Consider the following 21175-nt stretch of genomic DNA (forward strand, 5'->3'; position numbering starts at 1 on the left):
AATTTGGCTTTATTTCCCTTATAGTTCTCATAACATTGTTTTCCGCTGGTGCATTGCTGAATGTTTAAAATAGGTACTGTTAAACTCCAGTGTAGTTTACTCATTTAGATCCAGAAGTGTGATTCTTATTTTACATACTGGAAAGAAACCCACTTAACATTGCTGATTTGATTGCCTCAGTGTAGAGTCAGATTAACAGTGTTCAGCTGAGATATTAGTATCAATAATTTACCTTTCATAAATTGTATTTTGTTGGTTGGTGGCATCTGTTAATCTTGCAAGACCATGGATCTGCACCTGGAAAGTCTTGCTTCTGTGCCATCACGGTGAGGTGCTGCTGGAGTGTCCTTTTCAGGGTGCAGGCCTGGGCAAGGTTGTATAGAAGACCAGCAGTTGCCCATGCAGCAAGTCTCCCCTCTCCACTCCACTGATGTTCTCCAAGGGAAGGGCAAGGGCCGATGCAGCTTGGCACCAGTGTCGTCATAGGAGCTGCCAGAACAAGGTTGAAGGCAACGTCAGACTGCCTTAGGGACTCCAGCTCCGGATTTGTCCTCAGGGTTTACTCCCGAAGCCTTTCCCATCAGTGGGTATGGCCGCAAGGCAGCAGGGGTTTGAAATCAGAGTTTTCCCTCTCTTAGATGGACTGCCTTCCCAGGCTGACGAGCTCCATCTACCCGAAGCACTGGTTTTAAGGTGCCATGACCCGACTTCGCTCCTTCTCCTGTCAGTAGAAACAGTTCTGCCGGGCTTGAGGCTAAGCCACATGAGAAGGCCAGGAGTTGGACTTGGTTGGCAGAGGCTATTTGAGGCGCATGCCGTGAGGAGCACTTTTAGGTAGTGGGAGCTTGTCCCCACTACCTCTCCTTGGCTTGACAACCTTGGAACCCAATTGTATTTGGTATATTTCAAATATATAACATACACACCTGTTTAGCCCCTGTTTCCCACTACTGGTGCTGAGATACAATGATTTCAAGTCATGCATTCTCAGTTCTACTCTCTCTGCCTTGGCACAACAAAGTAAGCGCTTAGGAATTTGTAGGTAAGGGTGGAGGTCCTTGAATTTGTTAGGGAGTTCTCAGAGTTATTATAGATACAACTAAGCACTTGATTTTGATTTTCTATTTGTCTTGCTACCAATGAGTTGGGCGCAGAATACCATTTAATCTTGGGAAAATTTAATGCACTTACATCAAACCTCTATCAGACCAACAACACTGTTAAGAATCAAAATCAGGTTTATTATCACATTGACATGCTGTAGGTCGTGAAATTTGTTGTTTTATGGCACCAAGATAGTGCAATACATAAAATATACTATAAATTATGATAGTAGAAATTTGCTAGAGTCTTTGGTGACATACCAAATCTCCTTAAACTCCTAATTAAATATAGTCGCTACCTTCTTATTTGCATCAAGATGTTGGGTCAGGAAGTTAGGTTCAAATGAGACATTTTGGGGCAAAGTACGTGATATCACTTAGAAGATCTATATATCTAGCTATCGAAAATTCTTTGAAACTCTATCCAGGCATTCCAGTATCTGGTAAGATTCAATAGGTCCTTCTGAACTCCACTGAGTACAGGTCAGAGAACCAAATGTACCTCATGTGTTAGTTAAGCCTTCATTCTTAAGATTATTGGCCTCGTGTTACTTCAGAACCCGGAGTACCAGAATAGAAGCAAATAATCCTTGATCTTAAGGGATTGCCTAAAAAAATTATCGCGCAGCCATCAAAATTTTAAAACTCTTATCAATTTTATCACAATTATCTGATAGCAGGGATCGCACAGGATCTTTTTAATATAGGTGTTAAGATACAACATTAGATGGTTCTAAAATAATTAGTTGCTACCATATACTATTTGTCAGTTAATTCGCAAGTCCGTGTTCTGGCACAGCATGGCTCTAATGAACTATAGCTGCTCAATATTTAAATTGTCCAAGTATTTATTAAAATGAATGTGCTTTTTGAACTTTACTAGTTTCAGATAAAGCTTATTTCGTAATTTGTAACCTGTTTATTAGGTTTATTGGCTACCTTGCTTTATACTATGTCCCAACTAAGTTCAGTCCTCCATATGTCCTCTAATTTTCCAAACCTATTGTTTCTATTTATATGAGCTGTAGCTACTGTATTTAGTCTTTAGCTTGTGATTTCCAATGGTTACCTTGGCCAAAGTCAAATCCCATTCCTATTTTCAGAGATCTGTGTTTGCCCTCCCGTAATGTCGGCACTTGTTTAAAGGTGCTAGGCTGATAGGATTTTCCTGTCAAACTATGTTTAGACTTGCATCTTTTCCTACTTTAAAAATGCTAAATGTGAACCTTGCACAAAACGCTCTTTGGCTGCAGCACCATTTATCTAACATTTGATCATCTCTCCTAATGGTTCCTCCTTTGTCTACTTGACTATAATTCCACCAAGCACCTTAGGGTATTTTTCCATATTAATGGATAATGCAACATGGTATTGTCATGGAATTTTAGCAATACGATAGCCAAGGTAGAAAAGGGTTAGAGTATTCTTCAGGTAATCAGGAGCATAGCAATTGGCATGCATTTCTACTGTCTTACATTTAGTACTCAGAAATTACCAAATTTTGGCTGTCTGATGGCTGGCTTTCCACCTAGTCAATTTGAGAAACCACAGAGAGTTTGTTGTTACCAACTCTGCATCAAATCCTCAGTTGCATCTGAACAGATACAGACGAACCAACCCACAGCTGGTGACAAACATACAGCCAAGAGAGGCTGCTGCCAAAAAGAGAAACGTCACCCACTGAGAAATTGTCCACCTTTCTGTCTCAGTCCTGCAAACCTAGTCGGTAGCAAAAAGTCTAGACATGAGTTTTTATTTGCCCTCTATAATATCTCCAAACACCATATTAAAGCTGAGGCTGTATAAAGCATTGGTCAGTCCGCACTTGGCGTATTATGAGCAGTTTTGATGCCCCTTATCTAAGAAATGATTTGTTGTCATTGAAGAAGGTCCAGAGGAGGTTCATTAGAAAATTTCCCAGGAATGAAAAGGTTAATGAATGAGGACCATTAGATGGCCTTGGCCTGTACTTGCTGAAGTTTAGAAGAATGAGAAGTGATCTCATTGAAACTTATCAGATATTGAAAGGCCCATAAAGAGTGGATGTTGAGAGGATGCTCCCTAAAGTTGGGGGATCTAGGAGCCAAAGGCACAGCCTCAGAATAGGACTTTACAACAGAGGTGAGGAGGAATTTCTTTAGCTTGAAGATGGTGAATCTGTGGAACTCACTCCCATAAATAGCTGTGGAGGCCAAGTCATTGAGTATTACAGTTAATTGGAGCAGCCATTTATTTTGGACAAGTGTTAAAGAACAAAAACTAATTGAGAAAATAGTTGGGATTCCCTTCATTTATTTGGGACTCTATGACACTTAATTGGGACGGGAGACTGTTGCCATACAGTTTCTTACTAGCGTCAGATGTGTGCACTTGTGTGGCTTTTAGATACTACACCGTGCTTAGAGTGAGCAGTGTTTAAGTAGTGCCAGTTGTGTGTGCTTGTGTTCAAAACGCATGGATTTTTGTCACTGATAGTTGACAAGAAATGAACAGTAAGACAATTCAGAACTGTTTTGCTCACTGTGGTTTTAAGCATCAGGCTTTGAGATGCCAGAAACAGCCAAGAATGAAAATGAAACTATTTCACTACTTCAGCAAGTTAGGAACTATGAAAAATTTGAAGGTATCAACAATTATCTTCAGTATTACAAAGAAAATGAAGATTTGGAGGATGCAATTGTCGATGGCATTATATTAAGGCATTAGATGTCTCCACTGATTTTGTTCATATACTGTCAATCAGTGTCACGTACTCTGGATAATTTCCTCGGATGATAACTTAGGAACTAATACACAGTTTTATAGTACTGTAGTAGCATTAATGGTGCTCTAATTTGTTCTGTATTTCATTTGAATACATCATTTGTTAATCAGTTAAATGGTAGTCTGTCACTTTTTTATATGATTTTGACTATTTCCATGAAATTTCAACTAATTGAGCCAGCTGCTTAATTGGGCAAAAATGTACGGTCCTTAACCAGGCTCCACTATTTTTAAAGCGGTAGTTGATAGGTTTTTGACTAATAAGGGTGTCAAAGGTTACAGAAGAAGGCAGAATATTGGGGTTGAGAGGGATAATTAGCCATGATAGAATAGTGGAGCAGACTTGATGGGCCAAATGGCCTAATTCTGTTCCTATTTTTTATGGTCTTGTATAAATGCAACCTGCACAATTCAAATTACATATGTCAACTGATTTATTAATTGTAAATGTAATTATAATTATTTGGACAAGTTTTAGATGTAATTACATTTAAATGTAAAAGAATATTCATTGAAGAAAAATTCTGATAACTTGGAGGTTTGATATATTTAAGTGTTGTTGACTTGTTTGTTACAGGCAGCAAATCGCAAATTGGAAGAATCTACTCAAGAGATTAAAGATTTGAAGCTCAAAATCCAGGATTATATTACTGAGATATCCAAGGTGGAAAATATGCTTAGTGGATTGGTTAGTATTTCAGAAAAGGCAGATCATTAACAAAAAAAAGACTCATTTGATTGCTCATCCATGTATAGCAGTGAATCTGTCTGCATTTGTGAATTATAAGTGTGCTTCATATAATGCCTGATCTTAATCCTGACCTTTCAGTTGTTACAGGGTGGATAGTCAAATGATTTTCATTACTAGTGCATTTACAGCTATTTTCCAATATATTCCCACATCTTGCCTTGTTACTAACACATTTTTTTGAAATTAGGGCAACACATCAGCATAAGCTTTAAATATTAGAATGTGAATCCAGTGGAACAAAATTGACCAGCTCCATTTTAACTCGAAGTAAAAGCTGGGAACATTGTGGTGCTTCTTGGGATAGTTCAGTTGTGCTATAGTTAGCGCTGTAACCTCAAAGCTCCGGTGAACTCTGCTCATTCTCTGTACCATCTTTTGGGTTTACTCTGAGAGCTTGCGTTACCTCCCAAATTTCAACGATGTCTGGCATGTTATTTACCCCTCATAAACATAAATGGCAAAGGAATCAAAAGGGAAATGTTAGAAGATAATATATTGAAGGGGGGCATAGAAGATAATATATTGAAGGGGTACAGGAACATAGAGGATGATTCAAAATGATCAGGATTGCTCTGCTGAGCTGGTGTGTACCTAATGGCCTTTAAAACCTGGATACATCTCTCAGAAGTAATACAGTGGTATTTAACAAGTTTTCTTTTAAGGAAATCCAGGTTGCCATTTTTGTGATCACTCTGCTTTATCATTCTGAATGTGCTTTTCATGTCAATATCACTAAACTGATGAGTGTTTGGGGCTGAAGCAGCAGCAGCAGTAACTTCAAAGCAGCTGGACTTCTTGACAAAGAGCAACCAAGGTGGAGTGTCTGTTGTTTGTAGAAGGTCAACCCAACAGTCAGGAGCTTCAGACCAATCCTTTGTTTTTGGCACTATGTAGAGCAGTGCATCTGGTCAGGATGCTTGGGCTCGGTGTTACACACCATCACATCCTATTACCAGAGACCTATTGAACTTTTGCATTTTCATTTGGTTCCTGGGAACATGAGCTATTAATCCCTGTCTGCATTCCATGAATCTTCAGATCATCATTTTACTTTCAGTGATATCTAGATTAGAGTCAGAGTCATGTAAAAGGACAACACAGAAACTGACCCTTTGGCACATCTACTCAATGGGCTGAAGGGCCTGTAGTAGTGATGCTGAAACAAATTAGCTTTCTTTCTCTTCTCTTTATGCATGGATAGCAATCCACAGAAAATGCTGAAGGAACTCAGCATGTCAGGCAGCAGCTACAGAGAGGCCAAGACCCTTCACCTAACCTGCTGGATTCTTCCAGCATTTTGCGTGTGTTGCTCAGGATTTCCAGCATCTGCAGAATCTCTTGTACGCATGGATAGCAGAGTGGATCTGTTTACCACCTTCATTCCTCAACCCTTGCCCAGCATTATAAAAGATTATTTCCATTTGTTCAAATTAACGATGCCAGATGTCCAATGAAACAATTTTAATTTTAAGTTGTGGAAAGCTACATGACTTACTCATTAACAATGCTTCAGTGAGCACAAAAGCGTTTCTGCAATAAAAGTGGTTGTATTTCAGAAATATTCAATTGGTAGTAGAGTCCTTGTGAATTATGCTATGGCTATGAAAGATACCATCCATATGTGAATGCATTTACTTGCTGAGATTGGTTAATATGGGAGAAGAAATTTTCAAGGAAGTATGTTTCTCTGGATTTCATCCAATTGTCAAATCCTGATGAAGGGTCTTGGTCTGAAATGTCAATTGTTTATTTTTCACCATAGATGCTGCCTGACCTGCTGAGTTCCTCCAGCATTCTGGATTTCTGGCATCTGCACAATCTCGTGTTTGTCAGTTTTGTCTGTTAAGTATATTTGGTATAGAAATTTTGGGGGAAAGTAAATTTAGAAATGAACATTTAAAGTACATTTATTATCAAAGTGTGTATGACTCTGAGATGCAAGTGCAACTCTGATATTCGTCTTCTCCACAGACAGCCACAAAACAAAGAAACACCATAAAAAACATCACCCCCTCCCTCCCTTTTCCACACATAAAAGAATACAAGAGATAAGTATTGGCTATACAAGGCTGATTTTTTTTTTCTATCTACATATTGCATTCTGCAAAATTAGCAGCCCTTGTTATTAATGCTGAGGTTGCATGGTTGATGGCTTCGTTTAGGTCTTGTAAAACAATTTATTTCATTAACATTGTACATTCAGTGCCAACTTTATTAGGTACATCTGTACACCTCATTAATGAAAATATCTAATCAGCCAATCATGTGGCAGCAACTCAATGCATAAAGGTATGCAGATGTGGTCAAAAGTTTCAGTTATTGTTCAGACCATTCATCAGAGTGGGGAGGAAATGTGATCTAAGTGACTTTGGCTGTGGAATGATTGTTGGTGGCAGACAGGGTGATTTTGAGTGTTGATCACCTGGGATTTTCACACACACCAGTCTCTAGAGTTTATAGTGCCTTTAAAATGTCCAGTAAGTAACAATTCTGTGGGTGAAAATACCTTGTTAATGAGAGAGGTCAGAGGAGAATGGCCAGACCTATTCAAGCTGACAGGAAGGCAACAGTAACTCAAATGACCACGTGTTACAACAGAAGAGTTTCTCTGAATGCACAACACGTTGAACCTTGGAAGTGGATGGACTACAGCAGCGGAAGACCACAAACTTACAATCAGTGCAGTAGATACCTAGCAAGGTGGCTTCTGGCTGTATATCAACATGGCTGAGTTTATTCCTTTTAGGGTGAACGAGCATGGACATGAAACGCCATGGGAGCTGCCATAGGAACTAATGATCATTGAGTGTTCTGATGGCAGGTTAAATTGGGAACAGATGTTCTCAGGGAAATGTACGGAAGAAATGTGGCAAATGTTCAGGGGATATTTGCGTGGAGTTCTGCATAGGTATGTTCCAATGAGAGTGAAAGGATGGTTGGGTACAGGAACCATGGTGTACAAAGGCTGTTGTAAATCTAGTCAAGAACAAAATAAGAGCTTACGAAAGGTTCAAAAAACTAGGTAATGATAGAGATCTAGAAGATTATAAGGCTAGCAGGAAGGAACTTTAAGAAAGAAATTAGGAGAACCAGAAGGGGCCACGAGAAGGCATTGGCGGACAGGATTAAGGAAAATCCCAAGGCATTCTACAAGTATGTGAAGAGCAAGAGGATAAGACGTGAGAGAATAGGACCAATCAAGTGTGACGGTGGAAAAGTATGAATGGAACCTGTGGAGATAGCAGAGGTACTTAATGAGTACTTTCCTTCAGTATTCACTATGGAAAAGGATCTTGACGATTGTAGGGATGACTTGCAGTGGACTGAAAACCTTGAGCATGTAGATATTAAGAAAGAGGATGTGCTGGAGCTTTTGGAAAGCATCAAGTTGGATAATTCACCGTGACCAGATGAGATGTACCCCAGGCTACTGTTGGGAGGTGAGGGAGGAGATTGCTGATCCTCTGGCAATGATCTTTGCATCATCAATGGGGACGGGAGAGGTTCCGGAGGATTGAAGGATTGCAGATGTTCTTCCATTATTTAAGAAAGGGGGTAGAGACAGCCCAGGAAATTATAGACCAGTGAGTCTAACTTGAGTGGTTGGTAAGTTGATGGAGAAGATCCTGAGAGGCAGGATTTATGAACATTTGGAGAGGCATAATATGATTATGAATAGTCAGCATGGCTTTGTCAAAAGCAGGTCATGCCTTACGAGCCTGATTGAATTTTTTGAGGATGTGACTAAACACATTGATGAAGGAAGAGCAGTAGATGTAGTGTATATGGATTTCAGCAAGGCATTTGACAAGGTACCCCATGCAAGGCTTATTGAGAAAGTAAGGAGGCCTGGGATCCAAGGGGACATTGCTTTGTGGATCCAGAACTGGCTATAGACGGGTCATATTCTGCATGGAGGTCGGTGACCAGTGGAGTGCCTCAGGGATCTGTTCTGGGACCCCTACTCTAAGTAATTTTTATAAATGACCTGGATAAGGAAGTGGAGGGATGGGTTAGTAAATTTGCTGACGACACAAAGGCTGAGGGTGTTGTGGATAGTGTGGAGGGCTGTCAGAGGTTACAGCGGGACATCGATGGGATGCAAAACTGGGCTGAGAAGTGGCAGATGGAGTTCAATCCAGATAAGTGTGAGGTGGTTCATTTTGGTAGGTCAAATATGATGGCAGAATATAGTATTAATGGTAAGACTCTTGGCCGTGTGGAAGATCAGAGGGATCTTGGGGTCTGAGTCCATAGGACACTCAAACCTGCTGCGGTGGTTGACTCTGTGGTTAAGAAAGCATACAGTGTATTGGCCTTCATCAATTGTGGGATTGAGTTTAGGAGCTGAGAGGTAATGTTGCAGCTGTATAGGACCCTGGTCGGACCCCAGTTGGAGTACTGTGCTCAGTTCTGGTGGCCTCACTACAGGAAGCATGTGGAAGCCACAGAAAGGGTGCAGAGGAGATTTATAAGGATGTTGCCTGGATTGGAGAGCATGCCTTATGAGAGTAGGTTGAGTGAACTTGGACTTTTTTCCTTGGAGCAACAGAGGATAAGAGGTGACCTGATAGAGGTGTATAAGATGATGAAAGGCATTGACCGTGTGGATAGTCAGAGGCTTTTTCCCAAGGCTGAAATGGCTAGCACAAGAACCCATAGTTTTAAGGCGCTTGGAAGTAGGTACAGGAGAAATGTCAGGGGTAAGTTTTTTACACAGAGAGTGGCCAGTGCATGGAATGGGCTGCCAGTGATGGTGGTGGAGGCAGATACGATAGGGTCTTTTAAGAGACTCCTGGACAGGTAAGTGGAACTCAAAAAAAAAAAAAAAAAAAAAATAGAAGGCTATGGGTAACCCTAGGTAGTTTCTAAGGTAAGGACATGTTTGGCACAGCTTTGTGGGCCGAAGGGCCTATATTGTGCTGTAGGTTTTCTATGTTTCTATGCTTCTAACAGGGTTCTGAGGCTGAACACAAGAGATTCCACAGATGCTGAAAATCTAGAGCTAAAAAACACACAGTGCTGGAGGAACTCAGCAGGTCGGGCAGCATCTTCGAAGGAGAATAAATTGTCAGCATTGTGGACCAAGACCCTTCATCAGGACTGGAAAGGGCCTTGGCCCAAAACTTCAACAGTTTATTCCCCTGCCGTAGATGGCTGCCCGACTGGCTGAGTTCCTCCTGCATTTTTTTCTGTGAGGGTCCAAGGCTGGTGCTTTCTTCACTTTATTTGATTACATTGAGATATTTTACATGTCGTTTATGATAAATGGGTCAGTTAAGTATAGTCACAAATATTGCAGTAGTGCTTACTGGTTGATTATTTTTAAACAATTGAATCTTTTATATATTTAATAGGAAAATGAAAATTTTAATCTGCTGGAGCAAGTTCGTAGATCAAATGCACAGGCAGAGTCCTCGGAACTGAAGGTCCGCCAACTAGAAGGAGAGCTCAATTCAATTCAGCTAGATCTTGTTAATGCTAAATCTGAAAACCGCAGGATGGGTGAAAAACTTAGCTCACTTGAAAAAGAAATTGAGGAGGTGAGAACTGACAAATTTATAACCTGTAGTTTATTAGCATGTGTACAGCAAATTTTCAAATTCCATACTTTAATACTATCTCTGAAAATTCCTAGTTTTGTTAATTATTGTTTATTTAAGTTGGTACACATTTCAAGAATATGAAAGTGACAGCATTTTATTGGTTTTGTGTGTATCTATAAATGTTGACTTATTTCAAGATTATTATAAACATGTTTGCAGAAACGGAATATATGAATAGCTTTCACCCATTTGTTACTTCTGTCTTTTCATGCAATTTCACTTAATTTATACAGTAATTCATCACAGATGGAGGTAGGCTGGTGGAAAGAGCAGATAAAAGGCAGATGAAATGTAATGTCAAGAAATGCAATGTGTTACATTCTGGTGGGAAGAATAAGAAGGAGCAATGTAAATGAAAGCACAATTTTTAAAGGAATTCAAGAACAAAGATATCTGAAAATATGTAGACACACGGTACTGCAGATACTGGAAATCCAGAGCAGTGCACACAATGTGCTGGAGGAGGTCAGCAGGTCAAGCAACAGGATTTGGTGAAGGGTCTCGGCCCAAACTGTCGACCATTTATTCCCATCCATGGATACTGCCTGACCTGCTGAGCTTCTCCTCCACCTTGTCTGGAAATATGCAGCAAGTGAGATGGAGAACTTGGTTTAAAAAAAATACATGGGATTCAGGGTTTTGTGAATTGAGGTTACAGAGTAAAGGTCATCATGAACATTTTCTAAATCTCTGGTTTAGTCCAGTTCTGGGTACCACCCTTGAGGAAATATGCAAATGCTTCAGAGATTGTGTAAAAGATTTACCAATGTGTTGCTAGGCATGAGAGATCTTAGTTATATGGACAGACTGGAGAAGCTGTGGTTCTTTTTAGTATAGCGGAGTTTATAAGGGGATCGGGGGGATTTAAAATCACAGGGGTAGAGACAATAGTTAGTGAAGAACTGTTCCTGTTGGTGAAAGCATCACAACCAGGAATCACAGAATGAAGACAATTGACACAGAAAATCTCTTACAGAGCATGTGTTTAGGCACTATCAGGGCAGTGGTGAGATCAGATCTAATCGTAGCATTCAAGAGGGAACTGGATGAATATGGCAAGAAGGCTGGCGAATGGAACTAACTGGATTGCTTGTACAGCTGGTATGAAAATGATTTCCCTCCGAGCTATAACTATCCTGTGTTTTGTTACTAAGATTTCTGATTCTTCGGTATATTTTTAAAATCTAAAAAATGGCTTTCCCTTGCAGCAACAGGCAGCAAGAAATGCCTACAAGATCCAGGTTTGCTCACTTAATAAGGTGATAATGAATTTGGATGAAGAACTTCGCCAAGTCCAGACTGAAAAGACCACAGCCCTCACTGACCTCTCATCCGCTCAAGAACTTTGCCTGAAGCTGGACTCTAACAAAGAGATGATGATGAAGCACGTGACCAACAAAAACAAGGAGATGGAGCAGGTATCTACATTGAGAAAATATGAATTCTTTCTTATTTGTGTTTTAAATTTCATAGAGTGTGTTTCATGCATCAGCTCCATCTTGATACACAACAGTGTTACCTACAAAGCCCACAGCATGCATTGATTATTTAATTGTAGTGTTTAAATTTATGTTAGCCTAAAATGATGCAGTCTTAACAAATCAGCTCACCCATGTCCATGAAAGTGGATTCTGGTTAAATGGGCCATCGGATAATTGAGGCAGCCGCTTATTTGAGCCAACTCTTTAAAAAATCAAAAACTAATCAAGATAATAGCCAGGATTCCCTTTGTTTATTCTCTGAAGAATTCGAGGGTATTGACAATCATTTTCAATGTTACAATGAAAATGAAGATTTGGAGGATGCAGTTGTTGAGTGCATTGTATGAAGGCAGTCCATTATCTACATTAAGTATCAGCACTGATTTTGTTAATTTACAGTTAATCAAAAGAATGCACCAGCATTCACTGGATGAATTCCTCTGTCCACAACTATTAGGAACTAATATGCAGTTTTATAGTACTGCAGTAGTATTGATAGTGTTCTAATTTGTTCCATATTTCATTGAAGTACATAATTTGTTACTCAGCTTGTCATTTTTATACTTTAACTATTACCATGAAACTTCAGTGAATTGGGGCAGCCACTTAATTGGGTCAAAATATACTGGTCTAGATATGTCCAAATTAACCGGAATCCACTGTAGTCAGATCTTTTGCTAGTGGGAAAAAAAAGTTGTTTGAAACTCTCAGCAAAAGTGGGACTCAGAAATTCTGGAAATTTTACTCTCAGGATCTGACTAACATTTAGGTCCAATTCCCTGCTAGCCAGATGTTTAGTGTAACTGATGTCTATGAGGGTTCAAAGTGGTCGAATGCCACATCCAGAAGATTTCCTGCGGTGAGGCGGAATGCAGTAGCTTATAAGGGGGAATAGAGTCATGTGACTGGGAATGATAGTAGGGGAAACTTCCTTAAGCGGTCTTGAGGGGAGCCCCACTGTTCCTCCTGACCCATAAGAAGAGATGAAGAAAGAGGCTAGAGCATTGCTTTCAATTATACAGTGGACTGTGAATGTAGAATTGAGTGTTCAATTGCAAATCTTGTCAGTCGGGAATTTGATCACATTAATATTTGCTGATAAACACAAGAACACAACAAAACAGGAATAGGTCATCGGACCTCTTAAACCTGTCTGTCCATCATAGTATGATCATAGCTAATCTATACTGTCCTCAGCTGCTCTTCAGTGCCACTTCCCCATAACTTGATTCATCAATCTTAACCTTAAATATATCTAATGATAGGGTCTCCGGCACCTTCTGGACAGAAAATTCCAAAGACTCACCACCCTGTGGGAAAAGAAATTTCTATGCACACCAGTTTTAAATAATATGCTCCTTTATTATTGCTAAATGCCCATGTTTGAGGCTATCACTGGTGAAAACATCTGACATTTATTCTATCATGCCTTGTTAGGATCTTGTATGTTAAGAGTAAGGTTACTTCTTCTGAACTCAAGGAATATATTGTAGACCCAATCCTCTAGCCTTGCTTGATAAGGACAACTCTCTTATTCCATAAATTGACCTAGTGACTCTTGTTTGATCTGCCTTTAATGCTAGGTAAGACACCAAAAAGTTGTCTTACTAGTCCAGACATGGCTCACTAGTACTCTGTGTAGCTGTAACATTACCTCAGTATTCTTAAAGCCAATCCTTCTGCCAAAAAGTACCCTTTGCCTTGTAATCTACATGTTAGACATGCCTGATAACATTTTGTAATTCATACTTCTGAAGTGCTTAACTTTACACTTCCCCACAATAAACTCTATTCTCCATCTGTATCCCATTGAAGAATCACAACATGCTCTTCCACCTACTCTCATATCATCATCAGACTTGTGTTACATTTCAATCCCTCTTTTAGGTCATTAATATCAATAGTAAACAATTGATGACCAGTAATAGAAATCTAGAGAACTCTACTTGTTACATCCTTGTAGCCTGGAACTTTTTGTTTTATATATGACAGTTAGTTTTCAGTCCATACTAATGCACTTCATCCAATACCTTGGGTTTTCAATTTGTGTATCAGCTTCCTGTGTGGCACTTCGTCATATGCCTTTTCAAAATCTAAATACATAACACCTATAGGTTCCCCTCTACCAACTCTCCCTGTAACATCCTCAAAGAATTTGAGCAATTTGCAAATATAATTTACCTTTCATAACATCATGTTGACTGGGATAAGCTTTCCTAAATCATTAATTATTTCCTTTTTGATTATTGACTCTATCATCTTGCCAACAATGTATGTTAAACCAACTGGCCCATTTTCATACACTTTCTGTCTTCTGATTAGAAGAGGCAGATAAATCTTTTTCCCGAGGTAAAAATGTCAAAGACAGGCATTGAAAGTGAGGGGGTAAGTTTAAAGAATATGTGTAAGGCAAGTTTTTTTTATATAGGGAGTGTAGGTGCCAGAGCATTGGAAGCAATTACGACAGAGGTGATTAAGAGACTGGTAGGCAAGGGCCGATTCATGTGCAGTATTGCTCTCTGGGCTATGTTCCCTTTTTGTCGAAGGGAGTCACATAGGGATATTTTCCAGTCTTCTGAGTCCCTCTTAGAATTTAGCGAGTTAAAAAAAAATCAACCAGTGGGTCCATTATCTCTGCAGCCATTTCCTTTAAACTTTTTGCTTACTGGCATCAGGTCCTGGTGATTTGTCCAACATTTACTCATGTCTTATCTTGGAGGTTGGAATTAGACCGTAAGACCATAAGACAAAGGAGCAGAAGTCAGCCATTCGGCTCATCAAGTCTGCTCCGCCATTTTATCATGAGCTGATCCATTTTATCCTATTTAGTCCCACTCCCCCGCCTTCTCGCCATAACCTTTGATGCCCTGGCTATTCAGATACCTATCAATCTCTGCCTTGAATACGCCCAATGACTTGGCCTCCACTGCTGCCCGTGGCAACAAATTCCATAGACTCACCACCCTCTGACTAAAAAAATTTCTTCGCATTTCTGTTCTGAAAGGGCGCTCTTCAATCCTGAAGTCATGCCCTCTCGTACTAGACTCCCCCATCATGGGAAACAACTTTGCCGCATCCACTCTGTCCATGCCTTTTAACATTCGAAATGTTTCTATGAGGTCTCCCCTCATTCTTCTAAACTCCAAGGAATACAGTCCAAGAGCGGATAAACGTTCCTCATATGTTAACCCTCTCATTCCCGGAATCATTCTCGTGAATCTTCTCTGTACCCTCTCCAACGTCAGCACATCCTTTCTTAAATAAGGAGACCAAAACTGCCCACAGTACTCCAAGTAAGGTCTCACCAGCGCCTTATAGAGCCTCAACATCAAATCCCTGCTCCTATACTCTATTCCTCTAGAAATGAATGCCAACATTGCATTTGCCTTCTTCACTACTGACTCAACCTGGAGGTTAACTTTAAGGGAATCCTGTACGAGGACTCCCAAGTCCCATTGCATCTCAGAACTTTGAATTCTTTCCCCATTTAAATAATAGTCTGCCTGTTTATTTTTTCTGCCAAAGTGCATAACCATACACTTTCCAACATTGTACTTCATTTGCCACTTCTCTGCCCATTCTTCCAATCTATCCAAGTCTCTCTGCAGACTCTCCATTTCCTCAGCACTACCGGTCCCTCCACCTATCTTCGTATCGTCAGCAAACTTAGCCACAAAGCCATCTATTCCATAATCCAGATCGTTGATGTACAATGTAAAAAGAAGCGGCCCCAACACTGATCCCTGTGGAACACCACTGGTAACCGGCAGCCAACCAGAATAGGATCCCTTTATTCCCACTATCTGTTTCCTGCCAATCAGCCAACGCTCTATCCACGTATGTAACTTTCCTGTAATTCCATGGGCTCTTATCTTGTTAAGTAGCCTCATGTGTGGCACCTTGTCAAAGGCCTTCTGAAAATCCAAATATACAACATCCACTGCATCTCCCTTGTCTAGCCTACTGGTAATTTCCTCAAAAAATTGTAATAGGTTTGTCAGGCAGGATTTTCCTTTAAGGGATCCATGCTGAGTTCTGCCTATCTTGTCATATGCTTCCAGGTACTCTGTAACCTCATCCTTGACAATCGACTCCAACAACTTCCCAACCACCGACGTCAAGCTAACAGGTCTATAATTTCCTTTTTGCTTCCTTGCCCCCTTCTTAAATAGCGGAGTGACATTTGCAATCTTCCAGTCTTCCGGAACCATGCCAGAATCTATCGACTTTTGAAAGATCATCGCTAATGCCTCCGCAATCTCCACAGCTACTTCCTTCAGAACACGAGGGTGCATTCCATCTGGTCCAGGAGATTTATTGACCTTTAGCCTATTCAGCTTCCTGAGTACTTTCTCTGTCGTAATTGTGACTGCGCACACTTCTCTTCCCTGCCACCCTTGAGTGTCCGGTATCCTGCTGTCTTCCTCAGTGAAGACTGATGCAAAATACTTGTTCAGTTCCTCTGCCATCTCCTCATCTCCCATTACAATTTCTCCAGTATCATTTTCTATTGGTCCTATATCTACTCTCACCTGTCTTTTACTCTTTATATACTTGAAAAAGCTTTTAGTATCCTCTTTGATATTATTTGCTAGTTTCCTTTCATAGTTAATCTTTTCTCTCTTAATGACCTTCTTGGTTTCCTTTTGTAAGGTTTTGAAAACTTCCCAATCCTCTGTCTTCCCACTAATTTTTGCTTCCTTGTATGCCCTCTCCTTAGCTTTAACTTTGGCTTTGACTTCTCTTGTCAACCACGGTTGCATCCTTTTTCCACTCGAAAATTTCTTCTTTTTTGGAATATACCTGTCTTGCACATTCCACATTTTTCGCATAAACTCCAGCCACTGCTGCTCTGCCGTCTTTCCCGCCAGAGTCTCTTTCCAGTCAACTTTGGCCAGTTCCCCTCTCATGCCACTGTAATTTCCTTTACTCCACTGAAACACCGACACATCAGATTTCGGCTTCTCTTTTTCTAATTTCACAGTGAACTCAATCATGTTATGATCACTGCCTCCTAAGGGTTCCTTCACCTCAATCTCTCCAATCACCTCCGGTTCATTACACAATACCCAATCCAGTACAGCCGATCCCCTAGTGGGCTCAACAACAAGCTGTTCTAAAAAGCCATCTTGCAAACATTCTACAAATACAATTAGATTGAAAAGAAAAATTTACATCTGACCAGCAATCAAAGAATAGTAGCATTTTGCAGCACATTAACCTAAAAGTCATCGTGTAACCAACAGCCAAAGTAGGCGACTTACCCCCAGTGCAAAAAGGATTAATTTCACAAATCTTACACAGAAAACAGCATCCGTAATTATTTTGCTGTTGCATTATTATCCCTTTAAGCAGCTCGTTTAGCATTGCCGAATTAGTACTTTCAGCTTTAGCCAAGAATTTAAAATATGTTTATCACCCTTCTTATCAAAAATATAATGATATTTACTTTTCTTCTGTAAGGTTCTAAGTGAACTTGAATCAGCCCGTACTGAAATAGAGCTTTTAAGAAATCAGCTTTCCAGTGAGAGAACTACAATAAAAAAACTGGAATCTTTGTTGGCATCTAATCGGGAGAAAAAGATCCAAAGCCAAATAGTCACTCAAGAGAAAGAGACTGAACTTCATCTCTCAAAGGATAAGCTTTCCTTGGCAGAAAGTAAACTGTACGTACTGCATTTTTGCATCATCCATAAGATGTGAACTCTTTGTTTCCTGGAGGTGTCTTTTTAAGTTAGCTTTCCTGATCCCTCTCTCAATTCTTCAATTTTTGCTATGATGTGATTAGCCAAATGAGAAAATGGTAGGATAGTGTCAGTTTGATGTTCAGATTCTTTTATTTAGTTGTGTAGCAGAGTTGAAAGCATAGATTTTAATTTTCTGTTAAGCACTGGAACTGTAAGATAAACAAGATGTTGTATTTATGTTTGCTTGATTACCTTTGAGGATCAAGAAGCTTGAGATTGGTATTACAGCAGGGGAATTCATTGAAACTATTTCCCCCCTGAAGTCTTCAAAGGAGACATCAGCTTAACTCCAATCTTCTGCCTTTCTATATTCTGCTATTTATAAAAAAAACTTGTATTTTCCTGCCATTTTTAAAATCGTCAATATGACCAAAGTCTTGGTGATTGTAACATTACTTTCCAGATCCAAACAAATTAGAACACATAACTACTTCAAATTTATTGTATCCTACTCTCTCCAAAATTTGAGCACTATCATAAAATCTAAGTTTAGCTTTCATAAAATTAGGCCAAATTAAGGGACAAAGTTTTTAATTATCGTAGAGCATTATAAGGCCGCAGCATGTTACAGAATTGAAGAGTGAGACAACTCACGATTGAGAATAGAAAAACCAAGGATTGATGTTATAAACATTAAAGTGAAGGTTGGAGAGTGAACTAGAATTACCTCAGCAGAACTTTGGATATATTGTTTGGAGGGTGAAAGGTCAGACTTTGAAGAGACGAATTTTGGAATCAGTTGAATACATGGTAGAAAGGTAGACATCATAAATTCAGCGGTACAGTGTATAAGTTGCTGGACCAGCAACCAAACTTCTGGACCATTGATTCAGAGACACGAGTTTGAAACCAACTATGCTAGTATGGAAATTTAAATTTGGGTAATAAAAAAATGATTTTGTAAAACAAGTTGACTCAGAAATGGCTTAAAAACCTACTGCATCTTTTGTAAGAACTTATCCGAGATAAGTGGCAGATGGAGTTCAAACCAGATAAGTGTGAGGTGGTTCATTTTGGTAGGTCAAATATAATGGCAGAATATAGCATTAATGGTAAGACTCTTGGCAGTGTGGAGGATCAGAGGGATCTTGGGGTCCGAGTCCATAGGACACTCAAAGCTGCTGCGCAGATTGACTGTGTGGTTAGGAAAGCGTACGGTGTATTGGACTTCATCAACCATGGGATTGAGTTCAAGAGCTGAGAGGTAATGTTGCAGCTATATAGGACCCTGATCAGACCCCACTTAGAGTACTGTGCTCAGTTCTGGTCGCCTCACTACAGGAAGGATGTGAAACTATAGGAAGGATGCAGAGGAGATTTACATTGATGTTACCTGGATTGGGGAGCAAGCCTTATGAGAGTAGATGGAGTGAACTTGACCTTTTCTTCTTGGAGTGATGTAGGATGAGAGGTGACCTGGTAGAGGTGTACAAGATGATGAGAGACATTGATCATGTGGATAGTCAGAGGCTTTATCCCAGGGCTGAAATGACTAACACGGGAGGACACAGTTTTAAGGTGCTTAGAAGTAGGTACTGAGGAAATGTCAGGGGCAAGTTGTTTTTTTTTATGGAGATAGTGGTGAATGCGTGGAATGGGCTGCCGGCGATGGTGGTGGAGGCGGATACAATAGGGTGTTTTAAGGGGCTCCTGGTAGGTACATGGAGCTCAGAAAAATAAAGGGCTATGGGTAACCTAAGGTAATTTCTAAAGTAAGTACGTAGAAACATAAAAAATCTACAGCACAATATAGGTCCTTTGGCCTGCAAAGTTGTGCCGATCTTGTCCCCACCTTAGAAATTACTAGGCTTACCTATAGGCCTCTATTTTTCTAAGCTCCATATACCTATCCAAAAGTCTCTTAAAAGACCCTATTGTATCCGCCTCCACCACTATTGCCGGCAGCCCATCCCACGCACACACTTCTCTGAGTAAAAAAAACTTACCCCAACATCTCCTCTGTACCTACTCCCCAGCACCTTAAATCTGAGTCCTCTTGTGACAACCATTTCAGCCCTGGGAAAAAGCCTCTGACTATCCACACGATCAATGCCTCTCATCATCTTTTACACCTCTATCAGGTCATCTCTCATCCTCCATCACTCCAAGAAGAAACGGTCGAGTTCATTCAACTTATTCTTGTAAGACAAGCTCCCCAATCCAGGCAACATCCTTGTAAATCTCCTCTGCACCCTTTCTATGGTTTCCACATCCTTCCTGCAGTGAGGCAACCGGAACTGAGTACAGTACTCCAAGTGGGGTCTGACCAAGGTCCTAAATAACCATATAACAATTACACCACGGAAATAGGCTGTCTTGGCCCTTCCAGTCCGTGCCGAACTCTTAATCTCACCTAGTCCCACTGATCTGCACTCAGCCCATAACCCTCCATTCCTTTCCTGTCCATATATCTATCCAATTTAACTTTAAATGACAACATCGAAGCTGCCTCAACCACTTCTGCTAGAAGCTAACCAGGGTCCTATATAGCTGCAACATTAACTCTCGGCTCCTAAATTCAATTCCACGATTGAAGAAGGCCAATACACCATATGCCTTTTTAACCACAGAGTCAACCTGCGCAGCTGCTTTGAGTGTCCTATGGACTCGGACCCCAAGATCTCTCTGATCCTCCACACTGCCAAGAGTCTTACCATTAATGCTATACTCTGCCATCATATTTGACCTAGCAAATTGAATCATCTCACACTTATCTGGGTTGATCTTCATCTGCCACTTCTCAGCCCAGTTTTGCATCCTATCAATGTCCTGCTGTAACCCCGACAGCCCTCCACACTATCCACACCACCTCCAACCTTTGTGTCATCAGCAAACTTACTAACCCATCCCTCCACTTCCTCATCCAGATCATTTATAAAAATCACGAAGAGTAAGGGTCCCAAAACAGATCCCTGAGGCACTCCACTGGTGACCGACCTCCATACAGAATATAACTCGTCTACAACCACTCTTTGCCTTCTGTGGGCAAGCCATTTCTGGATCCACAAAGCAATGTCCCCTTGGATCCCATGCCTCCTTACTTTCTCAATAAGCCTAGCACGGGGTACCTTATCAAATGCCTTGCTGAAATCCATATACACTACATCTACTGCTCTTCCATCATCAATGTGTTTAGTCACGTCCTCAAAAAATTCAATCAGGCTTGTAAGGCACGATCTGCCTTTGACAAAGCCATGCTGACTATTCCTAATCATATTATACCTCTCCAAATGTTCATAAATCCTGCCTCTCAGGATCTTCTCCATCAACTTGCCAACCACTGAGGTAAGACTCAGTGGTCTATAATTTCCTGGGCTATTTCTACTCCCTTTCTTGAATAAAGGAACAACATCTGCAACCCTCCAATCCTCCAGAACCTCTCCTATTCCCATCGATGATGCAAAGATCATCGCCAGAGGCTCAGCAATCTCCTCCCTCACCTCCCACAGTAGCCTGGGGTACGTCTCATCTGGCCCCGGTGACTTATCCAACTTGATGCTTTGCAAAAGCTTCAGCACATCCTCTTTCTTAATATCTACATGCTCAAGCTTTTCAGTCTGCTGCAAGTCATCACTACAATCACCAAGATCCTTTTCCATAGCGAATACTGAAGTAAAGTATTCATTAAGTACCTCTGCTATTTCCCCTGCTTCCATACATACTTTCCCACTGTCACACTTGCTCTTCACATACTTGTAGAATGCCTTTGGGTTTTCCTTAATCC

The 21175-nt window shown here is 40.4% G+C and overlaps 1 protein-coding gene across 1 annotated transcript in view; it reads left to right on the top strand.

The window, feature by feature from the left end:
- The window catches only part of LOC134349959 (testis-specific gene 10 protein-like), a 104222-nt gene that overhangs the window by 59111 nt on the left and 23936 nt on the right, over positions 1–21175 (top strand). Inside the window, 4 exon segments of the mRNA XM_063054913.1 lie at positions 4444–4554; positions 9975–10160; positions 11432–11641; positions 17168–17370. Coding sequence (XP_062910983.1) covers positions 4444–4554; positions 9975–10160; positions 11432–11641; positions 17168–17370 — 710 coding nt within the window.

This window comes from Mobula hypostoma, chromosome 7, assembly GCF_963921235.1.
Source record: "Mobula hypostoma chromosome 7, sMobHyp1.1, whole genome shotgun sequence".
Taxonomy (NCBI): Eukaryota; Metazoa; Chordata; class Chondrichthyes; order Myliobatiformes; family Myliobatidae; genus Mobula; species Mobula hypostoma.